The sequence below is a fragment of the Lepidochelys kempii genome, chromosome 11 (genome assembly GCF_965140285.1).
Source record: "Lepidochelys kempii isolate rLepKem1 chromosome 11, rLepKem1.hap1, whole genome shotgun sequence".
Classification (NCBI taxonomy): domain Eukaryota; kingdom Metazoa; phylum Chordata; order Testudines; family Cheloniidae; genus Lepidochelys; species Lepidochelys kempii.
In genome coordinates, this window is record NC_136390.1 from 28,116,247 (window position 1) to 28,140,731 (window position 24,485).

The following is a 24,485-nucleotide window of genomic DNA, read 5'->3' on the forward strand; positions in this document are numbered from 1 at the left end:
CTTCTCCCCCACGTCAGTCTCTTATACACAGATACAAATAGTTACTTCAGCAATTTTGGACCACCACCAGTCAGTATCCTCTTTCTCTGAAGACATATTAATACAAAATAGACTGTTCCGTAAGATTTCTGGTGAGAACATTAAAGCACACTTTTTTGGTCACTTCTTTGCATAAGGAAAACTAAGACACATTTTCCCTTTATTAATAGTGAAGATTTACCCCCAAGATAGGAATCTATCATAAATACTCAACATGATGTTGAGCATAAAACAAAGCAGAGCAGAACACAGGCATATTTTGGAATGGTCTTACCCAACAAAGTGAGAATGCTAACTTTTTGGATTCTTTACCTTTTAGCAAAGTTTTACAGTTAGTTGCCAATACTGAACAAAGTATAAAATCCACATTCAGACACACTATCCCTTTTTGTGATCATTCTTAATTGCAGAGTATATATATGAGAAACATTAAAACCAATAGTCTTAAGAGATTTCACTTTATAAAGAAATGGTGCACCAATTACTTGGTGAAGGTTAGAGCAGTACAGAGAACAAAGGAAAAGCAACTGTGACATGTCAACAATCTCAACATTAGTACTAGTCTCAGTACACTGAGATTCAGTGTTATTCACTTTTTCTTGGAACAGATTTCAGTTAACCTATACTTGAGGTATAAATATACACAAATATGTACAGTACACAGAGGAAAATATTTTTGTATCTGTAGCACATTTCAACAAGTTTTAAAATACTGGAAAGTCAATACTTATGCCACTGATTTGCTTGCTAATTTACTGGAATAACGAGGCCAACATCTTCAACTAGGAAGGTTATACCGGAATATAAAATGTAAAGTTAAAAATTCTTTCCCCTCACTTCATACTCACCACACACAGTCCTGAGTGGCTTTATCTTGAGAAGAATGTCAACCACAGTTTTTAAACCTATCTTCAGAGGCAATGAATGGGGAAAACAAACTAGAACCTTCATCTTCATCTGTTTTCAAAGAGGTGGCCTTAATATGTGTGTGTAGAAAATAAAGTTGAAATATAAATACATCTAACCCATTATTTTTGCAGGTTACCATAGGTACAGTTAACCAAGGTATCCATAGGTACAGCACTTTTGTATGCAATGTCAGTGCAAAGAGGTCATTAAAAATCATCTGATTTTAAGTCTTGACATCATCCATTCAAGTCCTTGGCACAATCTGTAAATAAAAGAATTAAAATATGTATTTTTGCATAAAAAACTACCTACAAATATTCTGTCATGGTAACTTTAGTCAGAACTCAGACAGCATGTGCTCGTGAAAGTCCTGCAACCTTAACAGGTTCAATCTACACAACAATAAAAGTAAAACTGTAAACAACCCCTTAACAATATGTCTAGGCTTGGAAGGATTAGATTTTTAAATTGGTAAACGTTGGCGAACGTTGATTTCACCATACATATACAAACCAATGAAAAATATTATCAACAACAATAAAAATTGACAGATATACAAAGAAAAATGCTACTTGAACTTAGAGTTTGATTTAAGGATATTTTCTTTGTATATTTTGAGATGTGCTATTGGTGATTTGTGTTTTAATGGTTACACAGCTTTAAAATTTTTTGAATCTCAGCATCAACTGCCATTAAATAATTACTGCCTGACCCCCCCCCCCACACACACACACCATAATTCACTGCCACTGTGAACTCTTAAAAATTGATAGAAATGGGGAAGAAATTTTAAAAATAAACATTGATATTATCCCTCAAAATGATAAAGTAAAAATCAAATTCTGCCAAGCCTAAATATGTCACCACACTGACCTGATGTGACCACATCTAGGGTCAGGTCAGTCTCTGTACCCTCTGAACCATCACTGCTCTGCTGACTTCCAAGAGTATCAGTTAGGTTGTGGTTTATATGATGTTAACATCTGTTAACAAGAAACTAGATTACTGAGCCAACTTAAATTCTATCTGAGCTAGACGAGCTCTACAACCTAGAGGAGAAAGGCTCTACATTTCATTACCATTCAGGATACCACTAAAATTCTCCCAAATAATCTTGAATATGAGTGCACTCAATTGACAGTGTCAGATTTGAAATGCTCTTTTTGAATTTATTTTAAAATAAATTACTAGTGTCACTTTGGAGACTTGGCATTAAAATGTGTCTTCAAGTCACCTTGGTCGCTCTCCATTTTATTTTGCTTACTTCAGTGACAAATACCAGAAAAATAGATAAAAGGTTTCTTAACTCCCTGGTTCACATAAGGAAGCATGTGTTCTCTGTAACAGACATATCTGCTTTTCATTGTAACTGGCCACATAACTGCCACTGCTGCGTGCTTTAACAAAGACTAGTGAGGTGAGTTTCACCTTTTAAAAAGCAAAACAACCCATACACGTAATGAATAGTATCTCTTCACAGTACACAACAGTTATTTCCCAGTGCTACTAGATCTCTGGGGCAGGTCTTTATTTTTCTTGAATGTGCTATATGTTGCTGAATTTAATGCAGGGCCCTAAGAAGAATTCATGTTTAAAAGGACATCATTTTCAATGATTTTCAATGTTGCCTTGAGATTCCGGTCCCAGAATGCAGAGGTGTGTTAGGGGATGTATCTCAAATAACAGCCTATGTATACCACGATACAGGTACCAAAATTATTCAGAAAGTATTCCCAAGAAGAACTCTTACCCCTCGCCAGTTAGAGCGCAGCATGCTTGGATATGCCACTGGTGATCTTTAACTGAAGTTAGTTTCAGAAACTGGGATATTTCAGCTATCGTCATGCACTCTTTAACATCTTGTTTGTTAGCAAAAATAAGCAAACCTGCTTTCTTTAAGTCCTACAGAGGAAAAGACGGAGAAAAATGTTTAGAGGCTTAATTATTTTTCTATTATGATTTCAGAGATTTTCAGAGTCAAATTAGGTTTCTGATTTGGAAGTGTCTTTATGATCTTGAAAACATTTGTGCATGCATCTTTCACTTAAGTGCCAACACACATTCTGCTTTTAGAATTCTGAAAGGTTTCAAAGTCCAGAATGAAAACATATTGCCTGTGTTTCTAAGTATAACTGAAATTTACAAAGTCTGAGAGTAACTGCTAGTCTAACAGTTTCTGATTGGCAGTGGAAACATTTGTCATTTTGTTTACAGAGTTTTTTCCACCTTTAAAATCTGTTATGGATCAACAGTGGATCAATAGTTCATTCCAGGGCTTGTGGACAAGGTGCATTATGACTGGCATCTGTAAATTATTACCCTAAGTGCTAATCATTATTTTCCTACCAAAAAAAAGTTCAACAAAATGACTCTAATGAAACAAATGCAAGTCTCTTAAATACCCAGTGTCATACAATTGATATACTAACTACAATATTAACTACAACATCCTCCTTGTAAAAGCGTTTCTCATTTATACTGGAGATCTTCCCTTCCCTCCAACATGAGTATTTTCTGCTACCTAAAACGAAAAGGCTGGTTTGCAAGAGGCATCTGAATCATTTGTGGTATTTTCACTCAGAAATACTATATTGGTCTCATTCATCTCCCTTATCAAAGCTTTCTTCTGTGGTTTCACTAGAGAGAGAGAGATATATACTGGGTTCTCATTTAGTCAATTATCACATATGAATTATTTAATTATCTTTCTAGGGCTTCAATATTTCCCTACAGCCTTGTAAGTTGTTTTAAATGTTTTCTGGTCAATTTTATTCTTTTAACTCTATTTTAATACTCAGAATATTCCCAACATTTCTAGAAAGAATCAGATGTTCTCAATTTTTATTGTTTCAGTTCACAGAAGACCTCTACAGGTTTAAGTATCAGCTTGCTTTTGGTTATATTTTGTTAAGTAAAACAACAAGACTAAGAGCTATTTGTTGCACAGAAAGACACTTCAGTTATTCAACAAGGAAAACAACTCTGACCCCATTCAAAAAGAGGTGGGAGGGAATTAGGAAGGAACAGAGTAATGGAAACCTTTTCTGTTTCTCTACCCTCACCTCCTTGCAGCAGCCAAGAGCCTGTGGAGTGACAGAACAGCCAGAACACTGATCTCTGCTAGCGAGATATATATAAAAGATAGAACCCCGAATCAAGGTCTGGAGACAGCACCCTAGTACTTCCAATCAGCCATGGATGGGTTCATATAAGTGCTGCTCTTGGACTTTGGGCTACCCTCCACCCTGCTCTTCATCTACCTCCAGACAGCAGGTTTAGTCATCCAACTAACAGTTATGTGCTTTCCAAGTCAGGCATTCAGAATTCTGTCAGACACTACAGACAGATCACTTTCTTGAATTTACTTTACTGTATAGAAGAGCATCACTAATTTAAGATCACAACATTGTGCAGTTCTTAAAAAGAGTTATGTTTTCTTATCAAGATCTTTTCCAGTCAAACTTGTACATATCTCAGAAATTAAAAGCTTTTGTTCCAGCTTGCTCCTGGGACAATTCCTCAAATGTTGTTAAAGGTCTAGATAAGCCATCCTGTATCCAGATTTCACAATAAAATGTTTGACTTATAAAAACTGAAAACACAGGATCTTTATACTATTATTTACATTATTACATATTTCTTGGTAGGATTTCAAGTCAGGACCCAGGAACAGCTGTCTAAATCTGAGTAATCTCAGCTCTTACCCACAACGAATGATCACTTATATTTCCTAGGGATAAAGTCTTGATTATTAAAGACAGTAGCTAAGGGAAAGGGTGTCGGTGTCAGGAATTTAAGACGTTGGTCCAAAGCAGGATTTGAACAAAGAAATTGATCTGGAAGAGTGGGTCTCTATATGGGAAAGAGGATATAAATCTTCATTTTGTGTAGTTAAAAGAAAACTGTTATACAATATAGATGGATCTTAACTGGAGTCAAATGCCATCATGTCTTTGTTAGTAGGGAAGTGCTCTGTTAGAGGGGTTGCAGGAAAAGGGGAACATACTTGCACATGTGGTGGTTGTGTCCAAGAATTAAGACAGTTTTGGGAGGACATCATTACAGAGATTCATCTATGCAAAATATCAGCTTCCTAGAGAAGCTTAATGCTCTGGCAGAGCATAGACACATTTCAAACAGAATGTTATTGTTAGCATGAAGAATTAATATTGCACATCATTGGAAAAATATGACTTCTCCTATGGAATTGTGGTACAGTAAAATATGGACTGTCCTTGTAAAGGAAAAAACTCTTAACAAGTATGTACACAAGAGAATGGCTAAAAAGAGGATAGGTATTTTGAAATCTCAGCACCCTTTTCAGCATATTCAGAAGAGGAGGGCTTCCCAACCATCATGCCACAAACTTTAGCCAGATTTTTTGAATATTAACCTTATCCTGAAAAAGCAATGTATGATGTGGCATGTTAATGTTTCATTGTAACTTAACTTTAAAAAAAAACAAAACTTTTTATTAAGGCAATATTGTAGTAGGGAAACGAGAGAGAAAAGAGAAGAGTCAGACTCATTTTTTGTGAATATATTTACAAATAACCAAGCGTGTAAGGTAAATAATACATTCACATGCTATTTATTTGTGAGAAAGATAGTTGTAAATGTTCACCAAAAATATAAAAAACCCACTACTCACCTCATGTGCTAACATTTTATAAAGTTCTTCTTTAGTTACAGAAATTCGCTCTCTGTCTGTGCTGTCCACAACAACGATGACAAACTTTAAAGGGTAAAAAAGGATCAGTAAACAAATATATAGTGTGCACAATCTTAAATCATGTTTAATAGATGTGCACCCTGGGTCATAAGCAAAGTGTTAACTTCCTCCCTCATACATAGGGCCCTACCAAATTCACGGCCATGAAAAACATCATGGACCATGAAATCTGGTCTTTTGTGTGCTTTTACCCTATACTATAGAGATTTCTGGGGGGAGACCAGAGTTCCTCGAATTGGGGATCCTGACCCAAAGGGGAGTTGCAAGAGGTCAAGGTTATTTTAGGGAGGTTTCAGTATTGCCACCCTTACTTATACACTGTCTTCAGAGCTGGGTGGCTGGAGAGCAGCAGCTGTTGGCCGGGTGTCCAGCTCTGAAAGCAGAGCCCTGCCAGCAGCAGCACAGAAGTAAGGATAGCAATACCATACCATGCCATCCTTACTTCTGTGCTGCTGCCTTCAGAGTCGGGCATCCGGAAAGTGACGGCTGCTGACAAAGGGCCCATCCATACCATGCCATCCTTACTTCTATGCTGCTGCTGGCTCCTCATGGTGAGCAACCTCCGCTGTTCAGGTGCCCAGCTCTGAAGGCAGCGCTGCCATCTGCAACAGTGCAGAAGTAAGGGTAGCAATACCACAACCCCCATACAATAACCTTGCAACCCCCCCACAATTCCTTTTCGGGTCAGGACCCCTACCAACTACAACACTGTGAAATTTCAGATTTAAACAGCTGAAATCATGAAATTTGCTATTTTTAAAATCCTAGAACTGTGAAATTGACCAAAATGGACCGTGAATTTGGTAGGGCCCTACTTATATGCATATTACAGTTCTGCTCAGAAATCAATGGTTTGTTGATAATTCTAGTATTAAAATATTTGTAATTTATGTTTAAGTTGGTAGACAAATAAATTTGGCATGCAAAATTCCTGATTATTTTATTTAAGTCCTCTTTTAAGTTGCTTATTTCTACAATTCAGGAATCCTGCTCTGTTATGACGACTTTGGATTTCACTTTTACCCATTTTAACTGAACAATTGTTTAAGTTTCTGCAAGCATTTAGGGTGAAATACTGGCCCCACTGACTTCACTGAGGTCAAGATTTCATCCTTAATCAACTACAGTTTTAGGGGTAGACTTTCAGTGGTACAGAGGCACCCAATTCCCATTGACTGGAATATGATATACTCTTACAAAAAGAGCAACACACTAACTCACAGAATTCCTTCCCCTACCTGCCCTGCTATTTTGCAATGAAATGACTAGCAATTATTTTAAAGGGGAAAGTGGGTAGCCAGTGCTAGGGTAACACACATACGCTCCCCAACCCCCACGTCAAGTAAAAGCATGCAGTTGGAAGACAGGAAATCTAGAGTTACACGCACATCTGAGTCTTTTGAGAATGGCCAAACAGCTACAGTATTTATGATGATTAAATCATTTTTCAGAAGGTAAAGTTTCTTCATTATTTAGTACAGGTGTAGAGTATAGAACATTTAGCACTGAAGGAAAGCATCTTGATAATACAGCAAAGGTTCCAATTTAACTACACAGAGTTGCTGATATCACCATTGAAGTACTTTTCTTAAAGATACATGAATATTGGTGATGTATATGTTGAAAGAGTTCAGTGTGGGTTTTGTGCCTTATTAAGGTTGTCTGTGAAAAGCGTAAGGGGAATTTTCACGTGATTATTCTCATTTTTAAAAAGGGTACCTTACTTGGAAGAGTTCTTACTTGTTTTGATGGTTAGTTTCTGGTTCTTTTACATTATACTGTTTTGTTATGTAGCTTACGTGATATATAGGTGTGAAATGAAACAGCATGCTAAGGAGAGAACATACAAATTGAAATACAAGCATCCAGAATGTCTACAAAGTGCTACAGTAATATCTGAAATGGAGTAAGATATAAACTTTAGTTAACCAAACTCTCTCTTGGATTATTCATTAAGATGTTATTTTAATTCCTTATAAGAACATATCTTCCAACAGGGAATAAACTCTTACCTCTGTGTTTGTATAATAAGTATTCCATGAAGATCGAAGAGACTCTTGCCCTCCAATATCCCACATTAGAAAACGTGTGTTATTAACCACTATCTCTTCTACATTGCTGCCTATCGTAGGAGAGGTATGCACCACTTCATTCATAGAACTGCAAAAGGAAAAGAATGAATGATCAAAAACTGCATACGCAATGTTGACAAAAGTCAACTGTATTTGGAGATGCACTATCACACATACTAGACCACAAAATTGGCCCATTTTTAAAAACTAAAATGGACAGTTGTCTCAGATTGGAAGGCTTATCTGCAGAATGGTGGTAGGCATTCTTTGACAACAGAAAGGTGAAGTAAAGAAAGAGCAGATGAATGATTTACTCTTGTTCACTCAGTGAACAAACTATAAAACTGAGGGCTTGTCTACATTACCCGTTGGACCGGCGGGCAGCAATCAATCCAGCGGGGGTCAATTTATCGTGACAAGTATAGACAAGATAAATCGACCGCTGAGCGCTCTCCCGTCGACTCCGGTACTCTACCAGAATGATAAGCACAAGCAGAGTCAACGGGAGAGCGTCAGCTGTCAACTTACCGCAGTGAAGACACCGTGGTAAGTAGATCTAAGTACATCGACTTCAGCTACCCTATTCACATAGCTGAAGTTGCGTATCTTAGATTGACCCCGCGCGGTAGTGCAGACAAGCCCTGAGAGAGCACTTCTTTTTGACTCTGTTTTAAGGGCATTTACTGCTTAAGGGTGGGTAGAAAAAAGACAAGTTTCTCCCCTCCCCCAATGAAACTTGGCACAATGTAGCTCAGTCTGGGAGAGAATGATTGTTCTTCTCCAACTCTGAAATAAAAGGAATGTTGCTAAACCACTTGATTTATAAGATTGATGAAAAATAATAAATAATAAAAAACCAAGACAACCCCATCCCAATATACTATATCAGTTCTCCTCTTCCGTTTGCCTAAACCTGCCACCATAAGCCAAAAACCACTTACCGTATATACTCTATCATAAGCCGGATCGTTTATAAGCCAACCCCCACAAGATGGAGATGTAAAAATGGAAATTTTTTATGACCCATTCATAAGCTGACCCTATAATTCAGGGGTCAGATTTTGGCTCCTGGGCCATCAGGATAAGCCACTGGTGGGCCAAGATGGTTTGTTTAATTCGAGCGTCCAGAGGCATAGAGGTAAACTTAAGTAAACAAAGTGTCCCAGCACGCCACCTGCTTACCCTGACTGGCCAGGACAGCAGCTGGTGGGGGACAATTTTTTGGGGAGGGGGGGGGGAGGGAGAAGCTGGGGGTCAGGGGCATAACCCCTATGACCACCCCCCATATGACCCCACACCTAGCCCGGGACCCCCACACTCTCCCCATCCCATCCCTTCCCACCATAGCTGGGGAGGATGTCTCTGGCCTGGCTGGAGCTGCTCCGGCAGGCAAGACTGGGCAGCGTGGCCGCAGCATGTTCCAGCAGGCTCGGCTGGGTGGCACAGCCACAGCGTGCTCCAGCAGGCTGGGCAGCGTGGCCACAGCCTGCTCTGGGGGGTGGGGGCGAGCGGCACAGCTGCAGCCTGCTTCGGAGGCTGGGGAAGAGCACCATGGCCAGAAGCGGAGAGACTCTGGCTCTGCCTCTTCCCTTCTGGCTCCGCTGGCTGTGCTGCCTCTCCTTGCTCCCTCTGTTGAGGGGAGGGGCTGTGTCCCACTTCTGCCGCTCTATACCCATTCATAAGCAGACCCCCTTCTCTGATGCTTCCCCTTTTTAAATGAAAAAATTTGGCTTATGAACGAGTATATACAGTAAGTTAAAGAAAATGTTTGAGAAATGATTTTTAATGGAGATCAATTGCTTTGTCTTTTGAGAAAAAAACAAGATATTTTAAAATGCTGTTTTGCCAAGACAACCAAAGTAACACATTAGTAGTAGTATTCATGAGTATCTAAAACAGGGATTCAAAGTAATTGAAATGTATTGCAGTACTGCTCACACAAAAACATTTTCAAGAAAAACGAAGCATTTTCAAGAACTTGCTTATGATTGCTATTGCCATAAACTGACCAGTGCACTTGACAAAAATTAAAAGACTGTCTAAAGTTTTCCGATTTCTTCTAACTCTTTGGTTGCACAGAGAGAGATTTGAGATTGAAACACTGTTAGAACATCATTTGAACAGAATCCAGCAGGAGTGAAGAGGGGCAGGGATAGTCTAGTATTCCGGGAAAGAATCCCCACTGCCCAGTGGTATATGAGCATGTAGTAAGTAATTTAATCATAACATACATTTGTAAGGAAGATGAAATTAGGGCAGGGTCAGAACAGAAGGATTAGAAGTAGACAGAGCAACAGATAGAAGGGAATAATGAAAATGACAGAGCAAGACACCTTTTCTTGAATTTCATATTTAAAACAGAACATACTCCAGACATATATTTAATTAATTTATTTATTTAGAATCTCTTTACTTGTGTTCCTAATTACAAACATTTTTAGAATTAGGGAAATTGATTTTACTTTTCATAACGTATGGGGTTTTTTGCATTTTTTCAGCCTGAACAATGATAATAACTGAGTCAGTTTCATTTTATGGCTTTTATTGTGCTAATGTATGCTTAGGTTGCAAATACTGCATGGGCTTTGAGTTTCAAACAAAACAACATTAAAAGAGTTATAAATACATCTGTTTTGAACAAAATCCAAAACATAAGCTTATGGTGTAACCTAGACGACAATAGCTCTTTAAACACTCCATGAACAGTTCTTGGGATTGAGTCAGAAGAGTTTTCAAAATACTGAAGTGCTTACTGTGAAAAGATACACATCTCCCTATTAAAAAAACCTGTAACATGAAGATTAGAGGTGGTTTTGTCAACTAATTTAACACAAACAGCTTTTACTAACATGGATCTTACCCCAGGACCCCATTTCTGGCTGGCTTTTTAGGCACTACATAGTAACAACACTTCCACAAAATGTATGAATCTCAGTAACTTTGCGCATACTGGTAGTCCCCCCGACATCATAATGTATACATATTATAAATGCCATTAAGATCCTGAATTCTGACCAGCAAATAGCCATAGCTTGTTATGGTGCATTGATATTTATGACACAGTTCATTAAATATAAGTAGCTCCAAACCCTGCTGATGGGCCAGAATCAGATGCTTGCTAACCAGACTACAGGATTTCCCTTTTATGTATGAAACGATCACCACCTATGCTCAGTGTGCTGCTCTTAAATGGGGGTTAACGAAAAATCAGAGGAAGCTACAGAGTGGATTTTTCAAAAATACATTTTTGCCAGCGAATTCATACTATGTACTTACAACTGGTAAAGGATGGTTGTTTTTCCTGCATTATCCAGACCAACAATGATTACTTTGTGCTCTGAAATAAAAATTTTATTGGTAAGTCACAGTTACCACTGTAGCTAATAACACTTTAGTGCTTTTCAGCAGACAGTTCACATTGGTGCTTGTTTTAAATCTTTTTTTTTTAAAAAAAAAGCATCAAAGCAAGTTGTATACACAGATAGTTCATGTATAGCACACAGCACAATTGGGCCTTGATCATTTTTTCAGCACCTCTTATAAGTAAATTCATTTTGAAACCAAATGCCAACCTCAACCAAGTATTTGTATTCATTCAGCATCTCCTATTTCCTATTTACCATAATGTAAATTGAAGAAGTGGTACTGTTGGTAGCTACTCATCGTGGGCTAAAATACATAACTTTACTCAGTTTTATTGACTTCAAAGAGAATGCACATGTGAGTAAGGGCTCATCAATGTAAGCAAGGGTATTCTTTTGCCCAAGTGGTCTTCAGACATGCTAAAAATCAAGCCTCTGAAGTATACCCAAACCTCAACCACAGCAGTAATTACTCCCATTACAGCTGCATTTGTTCTATTACAGGGGATCACATAAGTGCTTTTTTGTTTTTAATCAATATTGTGTGGTTCTGTTTTTTAGCCCAGAGGGTATGAATTGAAGTTTGAACAACTTGGCATAACTGCACAATATTGTAAAAATGACAGATTACCTGACCCCCTGTAAGTAGGCACTTCTGTTTCAGGTGTGATGTCTCCAGCATACTGGATGCTAGGAAATCACTTGGAGCAGAAGATCTGCAGTGGAGCTGGATATTGCAAGACTTTAAAGACAAAAAAGTGGGGTTTAAAAGTTTTTGTGCTGAATGGAAAATGCTCTGACTATGGGAGCCATTCAGCATGGTGTATAAAGTTGTATAAATTCATTTGAAAAGCAACTTTAAAGGAGCTTACAAATTCTACCTACACAAAAGTTAACATGCATTTTATGTGATATTAGAGATCTTTCAGAAGAAAGTGGCATTAGGAACAAAATATATTGTCTCTAAAATAAGCAGTTTTCATGACAGCTACTAAGACTTACTGACTGTCACTAATAAAACATACATTAAGCAACAAGACCCGATAGAGCATATTCAGCAGTATGGTATGATTCTATGTATGTTATTGCAATTAAAATATTGATATTAAAAATAAGTTTTATAAATTATTTGGGGATGAGCAAAATATTTATGGGATACCCTTCTAGCTGCTATTTCCCTCCACACAATGCTGCTCAGAATCCCTCTTAATCATGGCTACAGGTGTCACTAATGCTTCCTACATAGTCCAGCTAGCTTTTTTTTTTTTAAACACAAATTGAAAGACAAATTGCAAATAGCTTAATACTGTATATAAGGTTAAAAAATAAAACAAGCCATGAAAAAGGCTGCTAATTAACAGAAAACTACTGTGGAACACAAGGTATTCAGATATTCTACTTGTTACATCTAGTTAAAAAAAATGAGACAATGCAAAAAAAATTACATAGGAAACCCCTCCATTACCACCTGATAAGGCAAAATTCAACTACCATCAAATTACACACTTTTCAACTTAAGGGGGGGGGGGGGGAACAAACCTACTTTTCTTTGCAGAGTTTGTATCTATTATGGTTACAAGTAACCTAAGATTATTTTAACTACAAGTAGTACATTTTTAGAGCAACTTATTCACTTTTTGCATTTGACAGCAGTTTGCTTAGTCAGTTTTATTTTTTCCCTTGTGCATATTAGTCACTTCCTTTTCTCCTGAACCCCCTGCCCCATAAATACAGCAGAGAAGCAGAAAAGACTCAAACACATTAACTAAAAGTTTTCCTAAGTATTTTGCAGTGTGCCTTATTGTGACCACAGAATGCATACCTGAACAGTGTACTGTGGTAAGTGCCACCATGTCTCATTAAAAAAATTTATCAAACTAGGGTGTGTGTTATGCTCACTACTTATTTATTACCTGACCCAGGGTAAAAATTGTGATTTGGACCCTTTTCATAATTCCTGAAACATCTTCATGTCTGTAGCACTTTCATGAAGCAGTATGTCATATCTGTCGTTAAAGGAGTGCTGTTTTGAGTACGGTATGTTTTCTCCATCTTCACTTCTCTGCCTAATTTCTACAAATCACTTCTATACCTTTATTCTTTTCTGCCAACTCTGGTCTCTGGCTTTAAACACATTAGTAAGGGACAATTATTAAGTAATGTCCAGCAAATAAAAAGTAATATGTGGAGTTCATTTGTAAAGATTACTAGCCAACTTTTCTGTTAAAACTCAAGAGCAATTGGACTAGTTGTTACATGGACTAGAAAAAAGAGAATACTGTATAAGAGTAACATGGCAGGAGTAGTCACATTTGTCTTGAAGCTAATCTACTGAGGGAAGGAAACGTTATGTGGCACCATAAGAAGCTGTATTTGGTTCATACTTAAATAATTCATCTCTTGGCCTTCAAGTACTCTGTGATCTTCACAGAGCGTTTTTTCCGAAACGTAAAAACCAAACTAGGTTTTGTAGACTCATTAAGGCAAAAGTCTGTAGAGATGCAGAGAAACAAGTTTACTTATACAAACAGAGCACGCTTGATACAAAGGAAGTTAATGATACAGCTTATTTCTTGAACCTGTGCTTGCCCTTTGGGAAAAACAACAACAATCGAATCTAATCTGAGCAGAAGAGGAACGTGGCGTATTTTAGCCAAAAACGGAGCGACCCAGCGCTGCTTTCGGACACTTTTCGCTCCAGCTGCAGTATGGGGAGTGACCCCCTCGGCTCCTCACAAACGCTTCTGAGTCCAGCGGAGACACGAGAGCGCCTGCTGCTCGCTCCTGAGCCCTGCACGCCTCCGCACTTCGACAGGGAACCTGGACTCGGGTGTGCCCGGCTCCCCCCGCCGCCTCCAGCCCAGCCTGCCCCGCTCCCACCGCGGGCGGTGTATTGATGAGGCCGCAGGCGCGCTGGGTTCCACGGAGCACCTGCCCCGGGCACGGGCGGCGAGCGTGACACGTAAACAGAGCACGGAGCCGGCACAGCCACAGCGGAGCCCCGGGACGCCTCGACCGGCCCCGCCCCCCCCCCGGGCCCGGAGAGCTCCCCGCCCCCCAGCCGAGCCCCTCACCCTGGTGGTTGAACAGCCTCCAGATCCTGGTGAAGAGGATTCCCATCCTCGGGCGGACCCGGCCCCGCGGCAGCTCCCGTCTCCTCTGGGCTCCGCGGCGGCTCTCCCTGCTGGGCCCAGGGCGGCTCAGTCCCGGCCCCTGTCCCGCGCTACCCGACGAGGTGGCAGGCTGAGGCCGCGCCGGGCCCGCTGGGGCTGCGCACTCCTGGCCGTGCAGCCCCCGCTCACGGACATCGCCGCTAGCCCGGCTCCCGTTTCCGAAACGACGTCCCGACCACGGCTTCGAGGGGGGAAATAAAATGCAGCGAGTAGCTCCTCCCGGCCACCGTCCACCCGAAGGGCCGAGCGAACGAGAGGGGGGCGTGGCGCTATGGGAGCGGATCATTTGCATACCACGGCCCGCCCCCTAGTAGGCGAGTTCTGCGAATGGGAGGAGGCGCTCTCGTGACTCATCTTACCCTCGTGGCCCTAAACCGCCGAACGAGCCGTCGCGCGCGCTCCGCCTGCAGCCCGTGCCGCCTCGCTGGAGGCCGGGCCCTTGCATGCGGGGCCGAGCCAGGGCAATGGGCCTGTGGCCTCCGCCAGCCAAAGGGCCGCAGAGGGCCTGCCCCTTACAGCACCCACAGCTCCTGCCCATTCAGCAGCGCCACTGGGGCCGCCCTCCCCCAGGCTTAGCGTCGCCCTTGCCAGCGCTCGGGGCCGCCCTCGGGCAACCGCCATAACTGCCCCCTTCCAGCCTCTGTAACTGCCCCTCGGCCACTGCGAACCGCCACGACTGCCCCTCCTCCCCCCTGCCAACCACTGCTGCACTAGCCCATTGCTCCCTGCCAGCCCTCTGTGCCTCCCCCAGACCACTGCCATGACTGCCCCTCACTCGCCCCCTGCTAGCTGCTGCTGTGTCTGTGCCTGGTTCCCTGGCAATCACCTTCCTAACCACCTCTCACAACTGGCCTGCTGTGACTGCCTAGGGTGACCAGACAGCTAGTGTGAAAAATTGGGATAGAGGTGGGGCGCAATAGGAGCCTATTTCAGAAAAATACCCCAAAATTGGGACTGTCCCTATAAAATCGGGACCCTATGACTGCCCCTTACTCCTTGCCAACCACCGCCATGAGTACCCAAAACCACCAGTGCTACGCTGCAAAAAACACCACGTGTGACTGTGGACAAGAGAAAGGCTGTGTTGCCAACTCTTGATTTAATCAAGTCTCACAGGGTTGGGGTGTTTTTCTTAAAGCCCAACTTCCTGGAGCCAGGTGATTATATGAGAATCTCAGTTTTCATTTAAAAGAAAATAAGTTTCCTAGCCCTCATGCTTGTGGAAAGAATCTTGAAAATATGAATCCTAAGGGCTCAAAAAACAGAAGGCATATAAAAAGAATGCCAAATGTATTATCTTTAAAATCTCATGAAGATATTTAGGGGCCTGACTAATGATTTTTAGATGTGTAGGGGTGTAAGTACTAGCTCTGTTTCTTGCTCTGAGTTACCAGGGAACAACTGAAGGGTAAAATTCTGAGGGCTGGATTCTGATCAGGGTAGGGAAAGAAATGAAACCCACTTGCTGCACTTATATGGTGCAAAAGTTATTAAAATGTTTGTAAGTATTATGGCCAGCAGCAATCTGCATTGACATTTTGCATAGGTATCTCAGGTAGTGGTACACTCATAAACATGTGACCATACCATTTGCCCCTAGGCTGTGACTTAGAATGCCTTTCTGCAGTTTCTGTTGCAGAGGGTCCAACAATAATTCACTGTTAAACTGGAAGGATGTAGCAAGGGGTACTGGAGGGGGCTAGCCTGGGTCCACTACTATTCAGTATTTTCATTTATGACTTGGGTAATTAAATAGAATGCATAAAATTTGCAAATGAAATCAAGCTGGGAGGAGTTACAAGCATTTGGGAGGACAGGAGCAGAATTCCATAGTTTTGAATAATTTGTGAAATTGATCTGAAATCAATAAGATGAAATTCAATAAAGACAAGTGCAAAGTAGTACACTTAGGAAGGAAAAATCAAATGCACAAATACAAAAATGGAAATAATTGGCAAGGGGATGCAGAAAAGGATAGGGGGATGATAGTGGATAAATTTAATATGAGTCAACAACATGATGCTGTTGCAAAACAGGCAAATGTCATTCTGGGATGTATCAGTAAGTTTCACATATAAAACATGGGAGATAGTTGATCCACTCTGCTCAGCAGTGGTGCGGCCTCAGCTGGAGTACTGTACTGTGTCCAGTTCTGAGCACCATGTTTCAACAAAGATGTGGACAAACTGGTGACTGTCCAGAGGACAACAACAGAGATCAAAGGTTTAGAAAACCTGACCCATAAGGAAAGGTTGAAAGAATTGGGCAGATTAGTCTAGAAAAAAGAAGACAAAAGAGGTGGGGGTGGGAATATAGCAATAGTTTTTAAATATGTAAAAGGTAGTTTTGAAGAGGATGGTGATCAATTGTTTTTCATGTCCACCAAGCATAGAATAAGAAGTAATGGGTTTAATCTGCACCAAAGGAGATTTAGGTTAGATATTAGGAAAATCTTTCCAACTATAACTATACCTTTCCCAGCCATGAATAAGAGCTCAGTGTAGCTCCAATCCTTGTCTCTCTCACCAACAGAAGTTGGTCCAAGCACTAGCCCTGAGCACTGAAACAGGCTACTCAGGGAAGTCATAGAATCCCCGTCATTGGTGGTTTTTAAGAACAGGTTAGATAAACATCTGGTAGGGATGGTCTATGTGTACTTAATTATGCCTCATCGTGTTGTGGATGGGCTAGATAATCCCTTGAAGTCCCTTCTACCCATATATTTCTATAATCCTATGAAGTTGTCTGCATGGGTATGGAGACAGACAGAATATGCATAGACAACTTCCATCCTGTTTTCCCCATGTTGACTGTGAGTTACCTAGCAGCTCCAGTGCATAAAACCTGCTAGAATTTGGGCCCCAAATCCTAAACCTGTTACACACATCCATGATTTTTCACTTATCAGTAGTCTTTTTTACTTCAGTGAGATTACTGACTGTAATTTTAAACATGCATGTGTTTTTTACATTAGGGCCCAAATTTGTAAGACCACTCTGCAGTACTTGGAGTCAGATTAAGTAATTCTCATCTGTAAGTAGGTTTACATTTATAGAGTTACTAGATTTGGTAAACTATGAGCACAGAATGAGTTCTCTGAATAGGTCAGGATTCTTGTAAATTTACCATTATAGATGGGCAACATGAACATCAAAAGTGGGACACAGTTTGTTTTTTTAACTTCAAAAAGCATCTTTACATGTTTAAACCATGTTACTGTAAACATTTGATCGACCTCAAAAGTTATTCTACTAATCTTGAGCATGTATTTAAATGCTACTTATCTAGAGTTTAAAGTGGCCACCAAGACCCTCATTCAAGCTGCCTGCAGCATTTTTGAAATGTTTTTCTGATCCCCTAAGTATTTTAAAGTGCTATAACAGATTTTTGTTAAAAGTGACTGTATGTATCAAATGTATCAAAGAAATTTAGAATCACTTGAATGCCACAAAGATACAGAGCGTACCACAGTGCATGTGTCAAGTTTTACATGACAAATGTGCCAATTGTCCTTCGTACTCTGGCTGTATTGGTTATTTAACAATTGTAAAATATATTCCAGACCACCTTCAACAAATAAAAAAAATTGCTGTACTCGTGTGATACAAGAACAATTGCACTGGTTTCCTCAAGACCGCTGGAAAGCACACACATGTCCAGTTGCTTTGCATGAAGCAATTTTTGTGCCTGCTAACAGTGACCAGCAATAATGGAGACTCTAACAGGGCATATATTTTCACTTCAGAGAAATGAAAGTTTTTCTAGATCAATAGTCTCATTAAAATAAACTTTTTTGTGGGCAATTTTTAATGGATACATAGCATTAAGTGTGTGATACATGATGATTTGACATTGTCCATCTCTAATGAGACTCTAAAAACAGAAAACAATTTTATAAGTCATCTAAGGCATGGGATTCTCAAACATTTTTACAATAGGATGTGTCTCACGGACTGCTGCCTGACCCAGCCTTCCAGTTACAATCCTGTTGGTGTTAACACAAATTCCTTGTGGCAACTAGAGATATTGCTTACATGGAAGAGTAATAATAGGAAAACATCTAGGTACTTCAGCTATCTCTAATAAGTGTTGTCATTTTTGAAAATCCTAATGATATCTTCTTTTGCTTTGCATTTCCTCCTCCTTTTTTCTGTTTCTATGCACATGCTTCTCTATCACTCGCTCCCTTTCTCATCTACTCCTCTGCTGCCTGGTACTCCTTTCCCCCTGGATTGCATATCAATGGCTTTCCTGCTGCTTGATCTCCTTCTTCCTTGTATACCTCGATCTTCCTTCCAGTCCGCTTCTGATGTGGACATTCCTTTCTAACTGGATGGAGGCTTTGGTCCAGATGATGGCTTCTGGTTTCTTTCACTTTGAAGGCTTCTGTTCCTGGGAGTGACTTCTGTTTTTCTCCTTCTCTTCTGATGCAGTGGTCACCCATTAGTGGAAGCAGCTTGGGCTAACACCACCTTCTTATTTCCATCTTCTTCTACAGGCTTCCAGGATTTTCAAAGCAATGAAGGGGAAGGAGCCTGAACTGGCAGAGGGGATGGATTAACTGTCTTAATAAATCTTTCCCCTCTCTAGCATCTATTCTAGGATAATATGAAGAAATACAAAATAATACTTGTATCATTTTGCACTTTACATCCCATTTCATAGCAGAATCTCAAAGCACTTTATTAACAAACAGCTCAGAGCACAACTCACATGTTTCAGCGTGGTAGCCGTGTTGGTCTGTATCAGCAAAAACAACGAGGAGTCCTTGTGGCATCTTACAGACTAACAAATTTATTTGGGCATAAGCTTTCGTGGGATAGAACCCACTTCATCAGATGCATGGAGTGGAAAATACAGTAGTGGGTGTTTGCCTCTGGATCATGACTCGTTTGTGCCGTTAGTCAAACTGATTGAATTCAAATGTTAAAAAAGAAAAGAAACTGCATGTGCAGTAAGAATTTAAGTCAAAATTAAATCAGATTGCAAGTAACATGGCTTTTCTGATACTGTATATTGTCCTCAACAGGAAGAGGGCTCATAACAAAAACATTGACAGACTATAGTTGTGTTACCAGTGATCATTATGGAATCACACTGCTAGGAAGCTGATTGGTCCACCAGATGCCATAGCTAGTGCAAAGGCAGAGTGTCTCTGTACAGATGACCACAGCACATGCGGATCCTTAAGGATCTCCCAGATTTGGCAGTGAGCCCCTGTGACACAGATGTACCCAGACACACCAAGCTGGTATATCCTCTCACAATTTCTCTGAAGGAGGTTGTGTGTCGTCTCTGACGAAAGCTAAGAACTAGCTGTTTGTTATGGGTATTGCGCAATGTTGGTATGGGAAATATTTTAAGAGAGATGTAAAATGTAGAGTATTATGTTCTGACGCTGTTGGAAATGAAGCATGTGACCTGAGGTGGGGTCAGTCTTAGCTAACTCTGTCTAGAGTGAGAAGAATCAACATATTTCAGCCCAACGAGCCCTGTGTTTACAGGCCTGAGTATTTACAAAGACAAAAGACCCCCAAAAGAGGATCTGAATAGGGGGCCCTCAGGACTGAGCTGGAGTTAATAAAACACCCTGATTATGAAAAATGACAAAGCCTGGGACTATATAAGAGAAAAAGAAGAAAGGGCATAAGACCTGATCCATTACAGAGGAGATACTGTAGCAGCGCAAGTGTCTCATGAAAAGTGGGCCCCGGCTCTCTGGATTGGACGAGTGCTGCATGGACTGAATTTTGGATGAGAAATACCTTATTAGACAGGAAAGTAACGTGTTAATAAACATAGGCTATAGAGTGCATGTTATGTTCCTTGTGCTAAGGAGAGTGTTGAACTGAGCTGAAGCCAGTTAACAGGGGTTCACTGCTTCCACAGAGGCAGCAGATCGGTGTACGTTGAGGGTGTCCAGATGACGAGGGACTGGGCACCGTAATGAAATAAGACGGGTGCATGTAAATTGCTAGTCTGCAATTTAAAGGGCTTGTGGTAGGATACTGGGCTGAGTGGGGTGTACGCAGTCCTTGTGTTGTCTGCAGTTGGTAGTTATAGGCGAACATCCCCCGGTGGGCACAGATGAGATTACCTCACACTTTAAATGGTACTGATTTACTCTTGACATCTTGGTTAACCCCGAAAAGTCAGCCCCACAGCCTATTCTGTGGAGAAAGAACTCTTGCTCCCTAATAGACCAACAGGTGAAGAACTCCACAAGGAGTTCTCACAGAGATTTCAGGGGTAGCATAAACAGTATTTTGGTTTCGCTTTGACTCCTCCCCACATACTCTTCTGTCATTTGTTAATCTTGTGTATTGGACTAGCTTTGGGCTGTAAACTGACAGGCCAACACATCAAGGACTTAATCCAAAGCCCATTGCAGTCCATGGGAGACTTTTCACTGACTTTGGTGGTCTCTGGATTAGGCCTTAAGTAGGAGTTTTTCACTTATGTATGGAATGTAGAGACTGATTTTATAGTAAAATGCTGCACTTCTGGGTTACAAGCATTGTGGGCCATATGTTCCTGAACAGTGTATCATTCACATTGTAGGCCCAAATGTGCATCATTTCTCTCAATTTCATTGATTATTAACTACATTATTTATATCAGGCAGAATGTTGAATCTGAGGTTAATGAAATCTTCAAACACGTTAATAAAGATTCCCACATAATTTTGAATGTCTTCTGCTGCTGTTCTTTGTTGATCATTTTGAGCACTTGTCCAACCTTTTGAAGGCTTGTCTCACACATTTAGGTTTTTTTGAGAATTAGAGCTGTGTGTACAGTTCAAGAACAGACTTAAAAGACTAAAAGTTTTTAAACACTATGTTTAGATAGTTTTTCATTTATTGTAGAAAAAATTTTTAATGCAGTTCATTTTTATACATCTAAATTCCATAAAACAAATCCATAGAAATTAGGATACTGTATGCATGCGGTCTGCATTTTCTTTGTTAATGTTTCTGTTCACAAAAATAACACCACTTTTTTTTCCTTGAAAGCCACTAAAGCAGAGGGAAAGCAAAACATGCAACACTGTACACATTTGCATAGTATATTTTACCCAGCATGCCTTGTAGAATGCTACACATACAGTATCTATATAAGTAAAAATAGGAAGGGGCAAATCAGCAACAAAGAAAATATAAATGTGTACTCTTTTGGTTTAATAAAGGCAATAATTTTTTCTGCCATAATTAGCATGAACTGGCCTCCATTGATGTAAGAGGGAAAACTCCCTGCAATGGCAATGGAAACAGGTTTGGCCAATAATCAGAGACTGACTGGGAGGTAAAGAGCCCAAGGTCCATGGTTCAGAGTTTGGATGATTGTTTTCACCACATTATTCTGCCACATCTATTTTTAATGCACATACAGAATTTTATTTGGCTTGATTCTCCTCCTATACTGTGCAACACCATTGACTTCACCAGTGTACATGGGAGAAGAATCAGGCTTATTTCAAATTTATACATATTTTAGGCCTGAGCATGCATTCCTTGCATATATAGAACTCCTGGTAATTTCCCTGGAAGTTTTAGGTGGGCTAGTATAGACCCTTTTGTAGCTTTTACATAGTTCAACCCCTCTCCCCAATAGCAGAATAGTATGCAATGGCAAAAATGCTTTTATAGCCCCAGGATGGCATTTTGTTTGAGATATTTTCATTTCCATTACAGACCTTGGACTACAAATATGATTAATAGCATATTCTTCAGTCCTTTATGCCAAAAAATTATTAATGAGCACTAATCAAGACCTCACTTATAGTCATATGATTTCAAAATTTGGGAGTAGAAATAAGAGCAATGAGTATAACAAATTTTCTAATTTTAAAAGACTGATTTTTTTTACTGAGTTAACATTGAAGAGGGATAAAATTTCATGGAAAAATCAAATTACATAAGCAAATTGCAAGACTGTAAAATAAATTGCTGGAGAAGTGTCAGGCAGCAAGTTAAAGTGATGGAAAATGCAATAAATCCATTGAAACTGGATCAACAACGTACCTACTTTTTCAAAAATGCAATGGCAAATGTAAAATGGATTTGTTGTAAATTTGTGCTATTACAAATGTGCTTTTTTTCCTTGCTCTATTTTTTATATTATTGGCAAAAAATATATATACTATCATTTTGTACTGTACAATATAATTTCTTGCTACATTACTTTATTTTCTAGTACTAATACAGAGTAGAAGTAATAACAAAGGGTTATTTTGGCAATAGAATGCTCTCTTTTTAATAATGTCCCAGAAAATATTTGTAAGGCATATGATAAACGGTATGCAACACTGTAGGCCAGAACTTGCAAATGCTTATTACTGGACTTAACATTAATAAGCATTATGGTCAGCAGTAAGCATTTTCAGAATCCAGCCCTAGAAAGTACAAAAAGTAGTTCATTGCTTAAAAATTGTAGTGGCAGTACCGAAAAGGCAAGTCTACTGTGAAGCAGCACGAAGACCACGCCAAAAGGTGTCAATGGTTGCTCTCACCTTGGCCACCATAATTTCAAAGGAAATAGCTACTAGATGTACCTAGAAAGAATGATAAACTCTTAAGTTTATTATTATTATTATTTCTATCTTTCATAGAATATCAGAGTTGGAAGGGACCTCAGGAGGTCATCTAGTCCAACCCCCTGCTCAAAGCAGGACCAATCTTTTTCCAAAACACTTCACTTGGATCCCAGGAATTGAAGAAAGGAGGAAGTTTCTCTAGAAGCATACATAAGCATATTCCACAAATCAGAAAAATATGTTTGCCTCCATTATTTATAACAAACTTTTGATCCTAAGTAGAGTTTACAGCCCTTTGTCCAAATTCATTCATTTAGATATTTTCTATGATATTATCAAAATGTACCATTCTTTTTCTACATAGAGTATGTTGGGCTTAAATAATCATAGAACAAGGCCAATATGGATGATTGCTCTTAAAAGGATGTATTCCCTTTTGGCAATAAAGTATAAAGACAGCAGGAGATAGCCTTCACCAAATTTGGACTTGGCTAGGTAACTGTATTTTGTAGCCCCATTATTATCAATTGAACTACTATTTAAAGGCATGAGAGATTACTGGAGCAAAATAGATTATAGCTGAATCCATTTATCCAAACTAATCATGCAAGTTGGGAAACATAACCCAATTTTCAAACAACGAGGCTTTTTTATGGGTAAGAGGAGTTTGCATAAATCAGATTCTACTGTACACAATTTTGCATCCCATTTTTCATTCACCAGTCAGGATGCATACTCTGCTTTAAAAAAATTCAAGAACAACATGGAGTCACGGTGAGGTTTCATGACTGCTGAATCCAGAAATCAATATATGAGCAAGGGATAAATTTAATTTATTCCTATATAAAGCAAATGGACTGATCAAATAGCCAACTGCCCGAGTTTACTCAAGTAACTATACAATAAGGACTACTAAGTGTGTGCTTCTGAGAATGATACAGAGGAACATTAGTGAGGGCTGTGAACCCAGGGAAGTTTAAAGAAGGATGTGGAATTGAGACCAAGGTGAATTCTGAAGATTCGTCTGAAACGGAACTGAACTTGAAGTTATGGACCTGTGCACCCCTATGGTAACTACCATTATCTATAGAAGCAGGTAGCTTGTGGCACAGAAAAGAACTACCATAAGCACTCACTCTCCAGTAGTTTCTTGGTCTTAAAATTACTTTCCTCCCTACTTACAATCTTTATTCTCACAAACACTAGCTTAAAAAGCAAGGAGCAAAGAAAGGATATAATACCCAAAGGTCAGTTATAAAAGGAGCTTTAAAACCGGGTATGTCTACACTACAAACCTAAGTCGACCTATATTAGGACAACTTACAGCCACCACAGTAATTACTGCTGTGGTGCATGTGCCCACTACCCTCCTTGGGTCAGTTGTGCGCGTCCTCACCAGGAGCACTTCCACCGACCTAAGAGGGGCAGTGTGGGGAGCTGAGAGCCCAGTCTCTCAGCTCTGCTAGCAGCTCCCTACCAGAAGCTCCCACAGGCTCCTGAGTTCTCCACAGGCTTCCACTTCCCTGCTCCCTGTTCCCTGCCAGGAGCAAGGGGGAAGGTGCCCTGGGATTCTTGCCACCCCATTCCCTGCTGGGAGTGGGAGGAAGCCACCCTGGTCTTCTTGCTGTCAGGGAGCAAAGTCCATCTGCCCTTCTTGCCCTCCTG

The 24,485-nt window shown here is 40.1% G+C and overlaps 1 protein-coding gene across 4 annotated transcripts; it reads right to left on the minus strand.

The window, feature by feature from the left end:
• Positions 1–478: 478 nt before the first annotated feature.
• On the minus strand, positions 479–14,545 carry ARL5A (ARF like GTPase 5A). 4 transcript variants are annotated; one of them, XM_073305463.1, is made up of 7 exons: positions 14,189–14,543; positions 11,746–11,856; positions 11,029–11,089; positions 7,693–7,840; positions 5,600–5,683; positions 2,699–2,850; positions 479–1,210 (listed from the first exon to the last, which is right to left on the minus strand). In XM_073305463.1, exons 4-7 carry the CDS (start codon positions 7,834–7,836, stop codon positions 1,162–1,164), a joined length of 429 nt encoding a protein of 142 aa, XP_073161564.1. In that variant the 5' UTR covers positions 7,837–7,840; positions 11,029–11,089; positions 11,746–11,856; positions 14,189–14,543; the 3' UTR covers positions 479–1,161. The 4 variants fall into 4 exon arrangements, with proteins under 4 accessions (XP_073161564.1, XP_073161562.1, XP_073161565.1 ...); XM_073305461.1 differs by lacking the exon at positions 11,746–11,856 and having other exon boundaries at positions 14,189–14,544; XM_073305462.2 differs by lacking the exons at positions 479–1,210; positions 11,746–11,856 and adding an exon at positions 1,688–1,931 and having other exon boundaries at positions 14,189–14,545.
• Between the last annotated feature and the right edge of the window lie 9,940 nt (positions 14,546–24,485).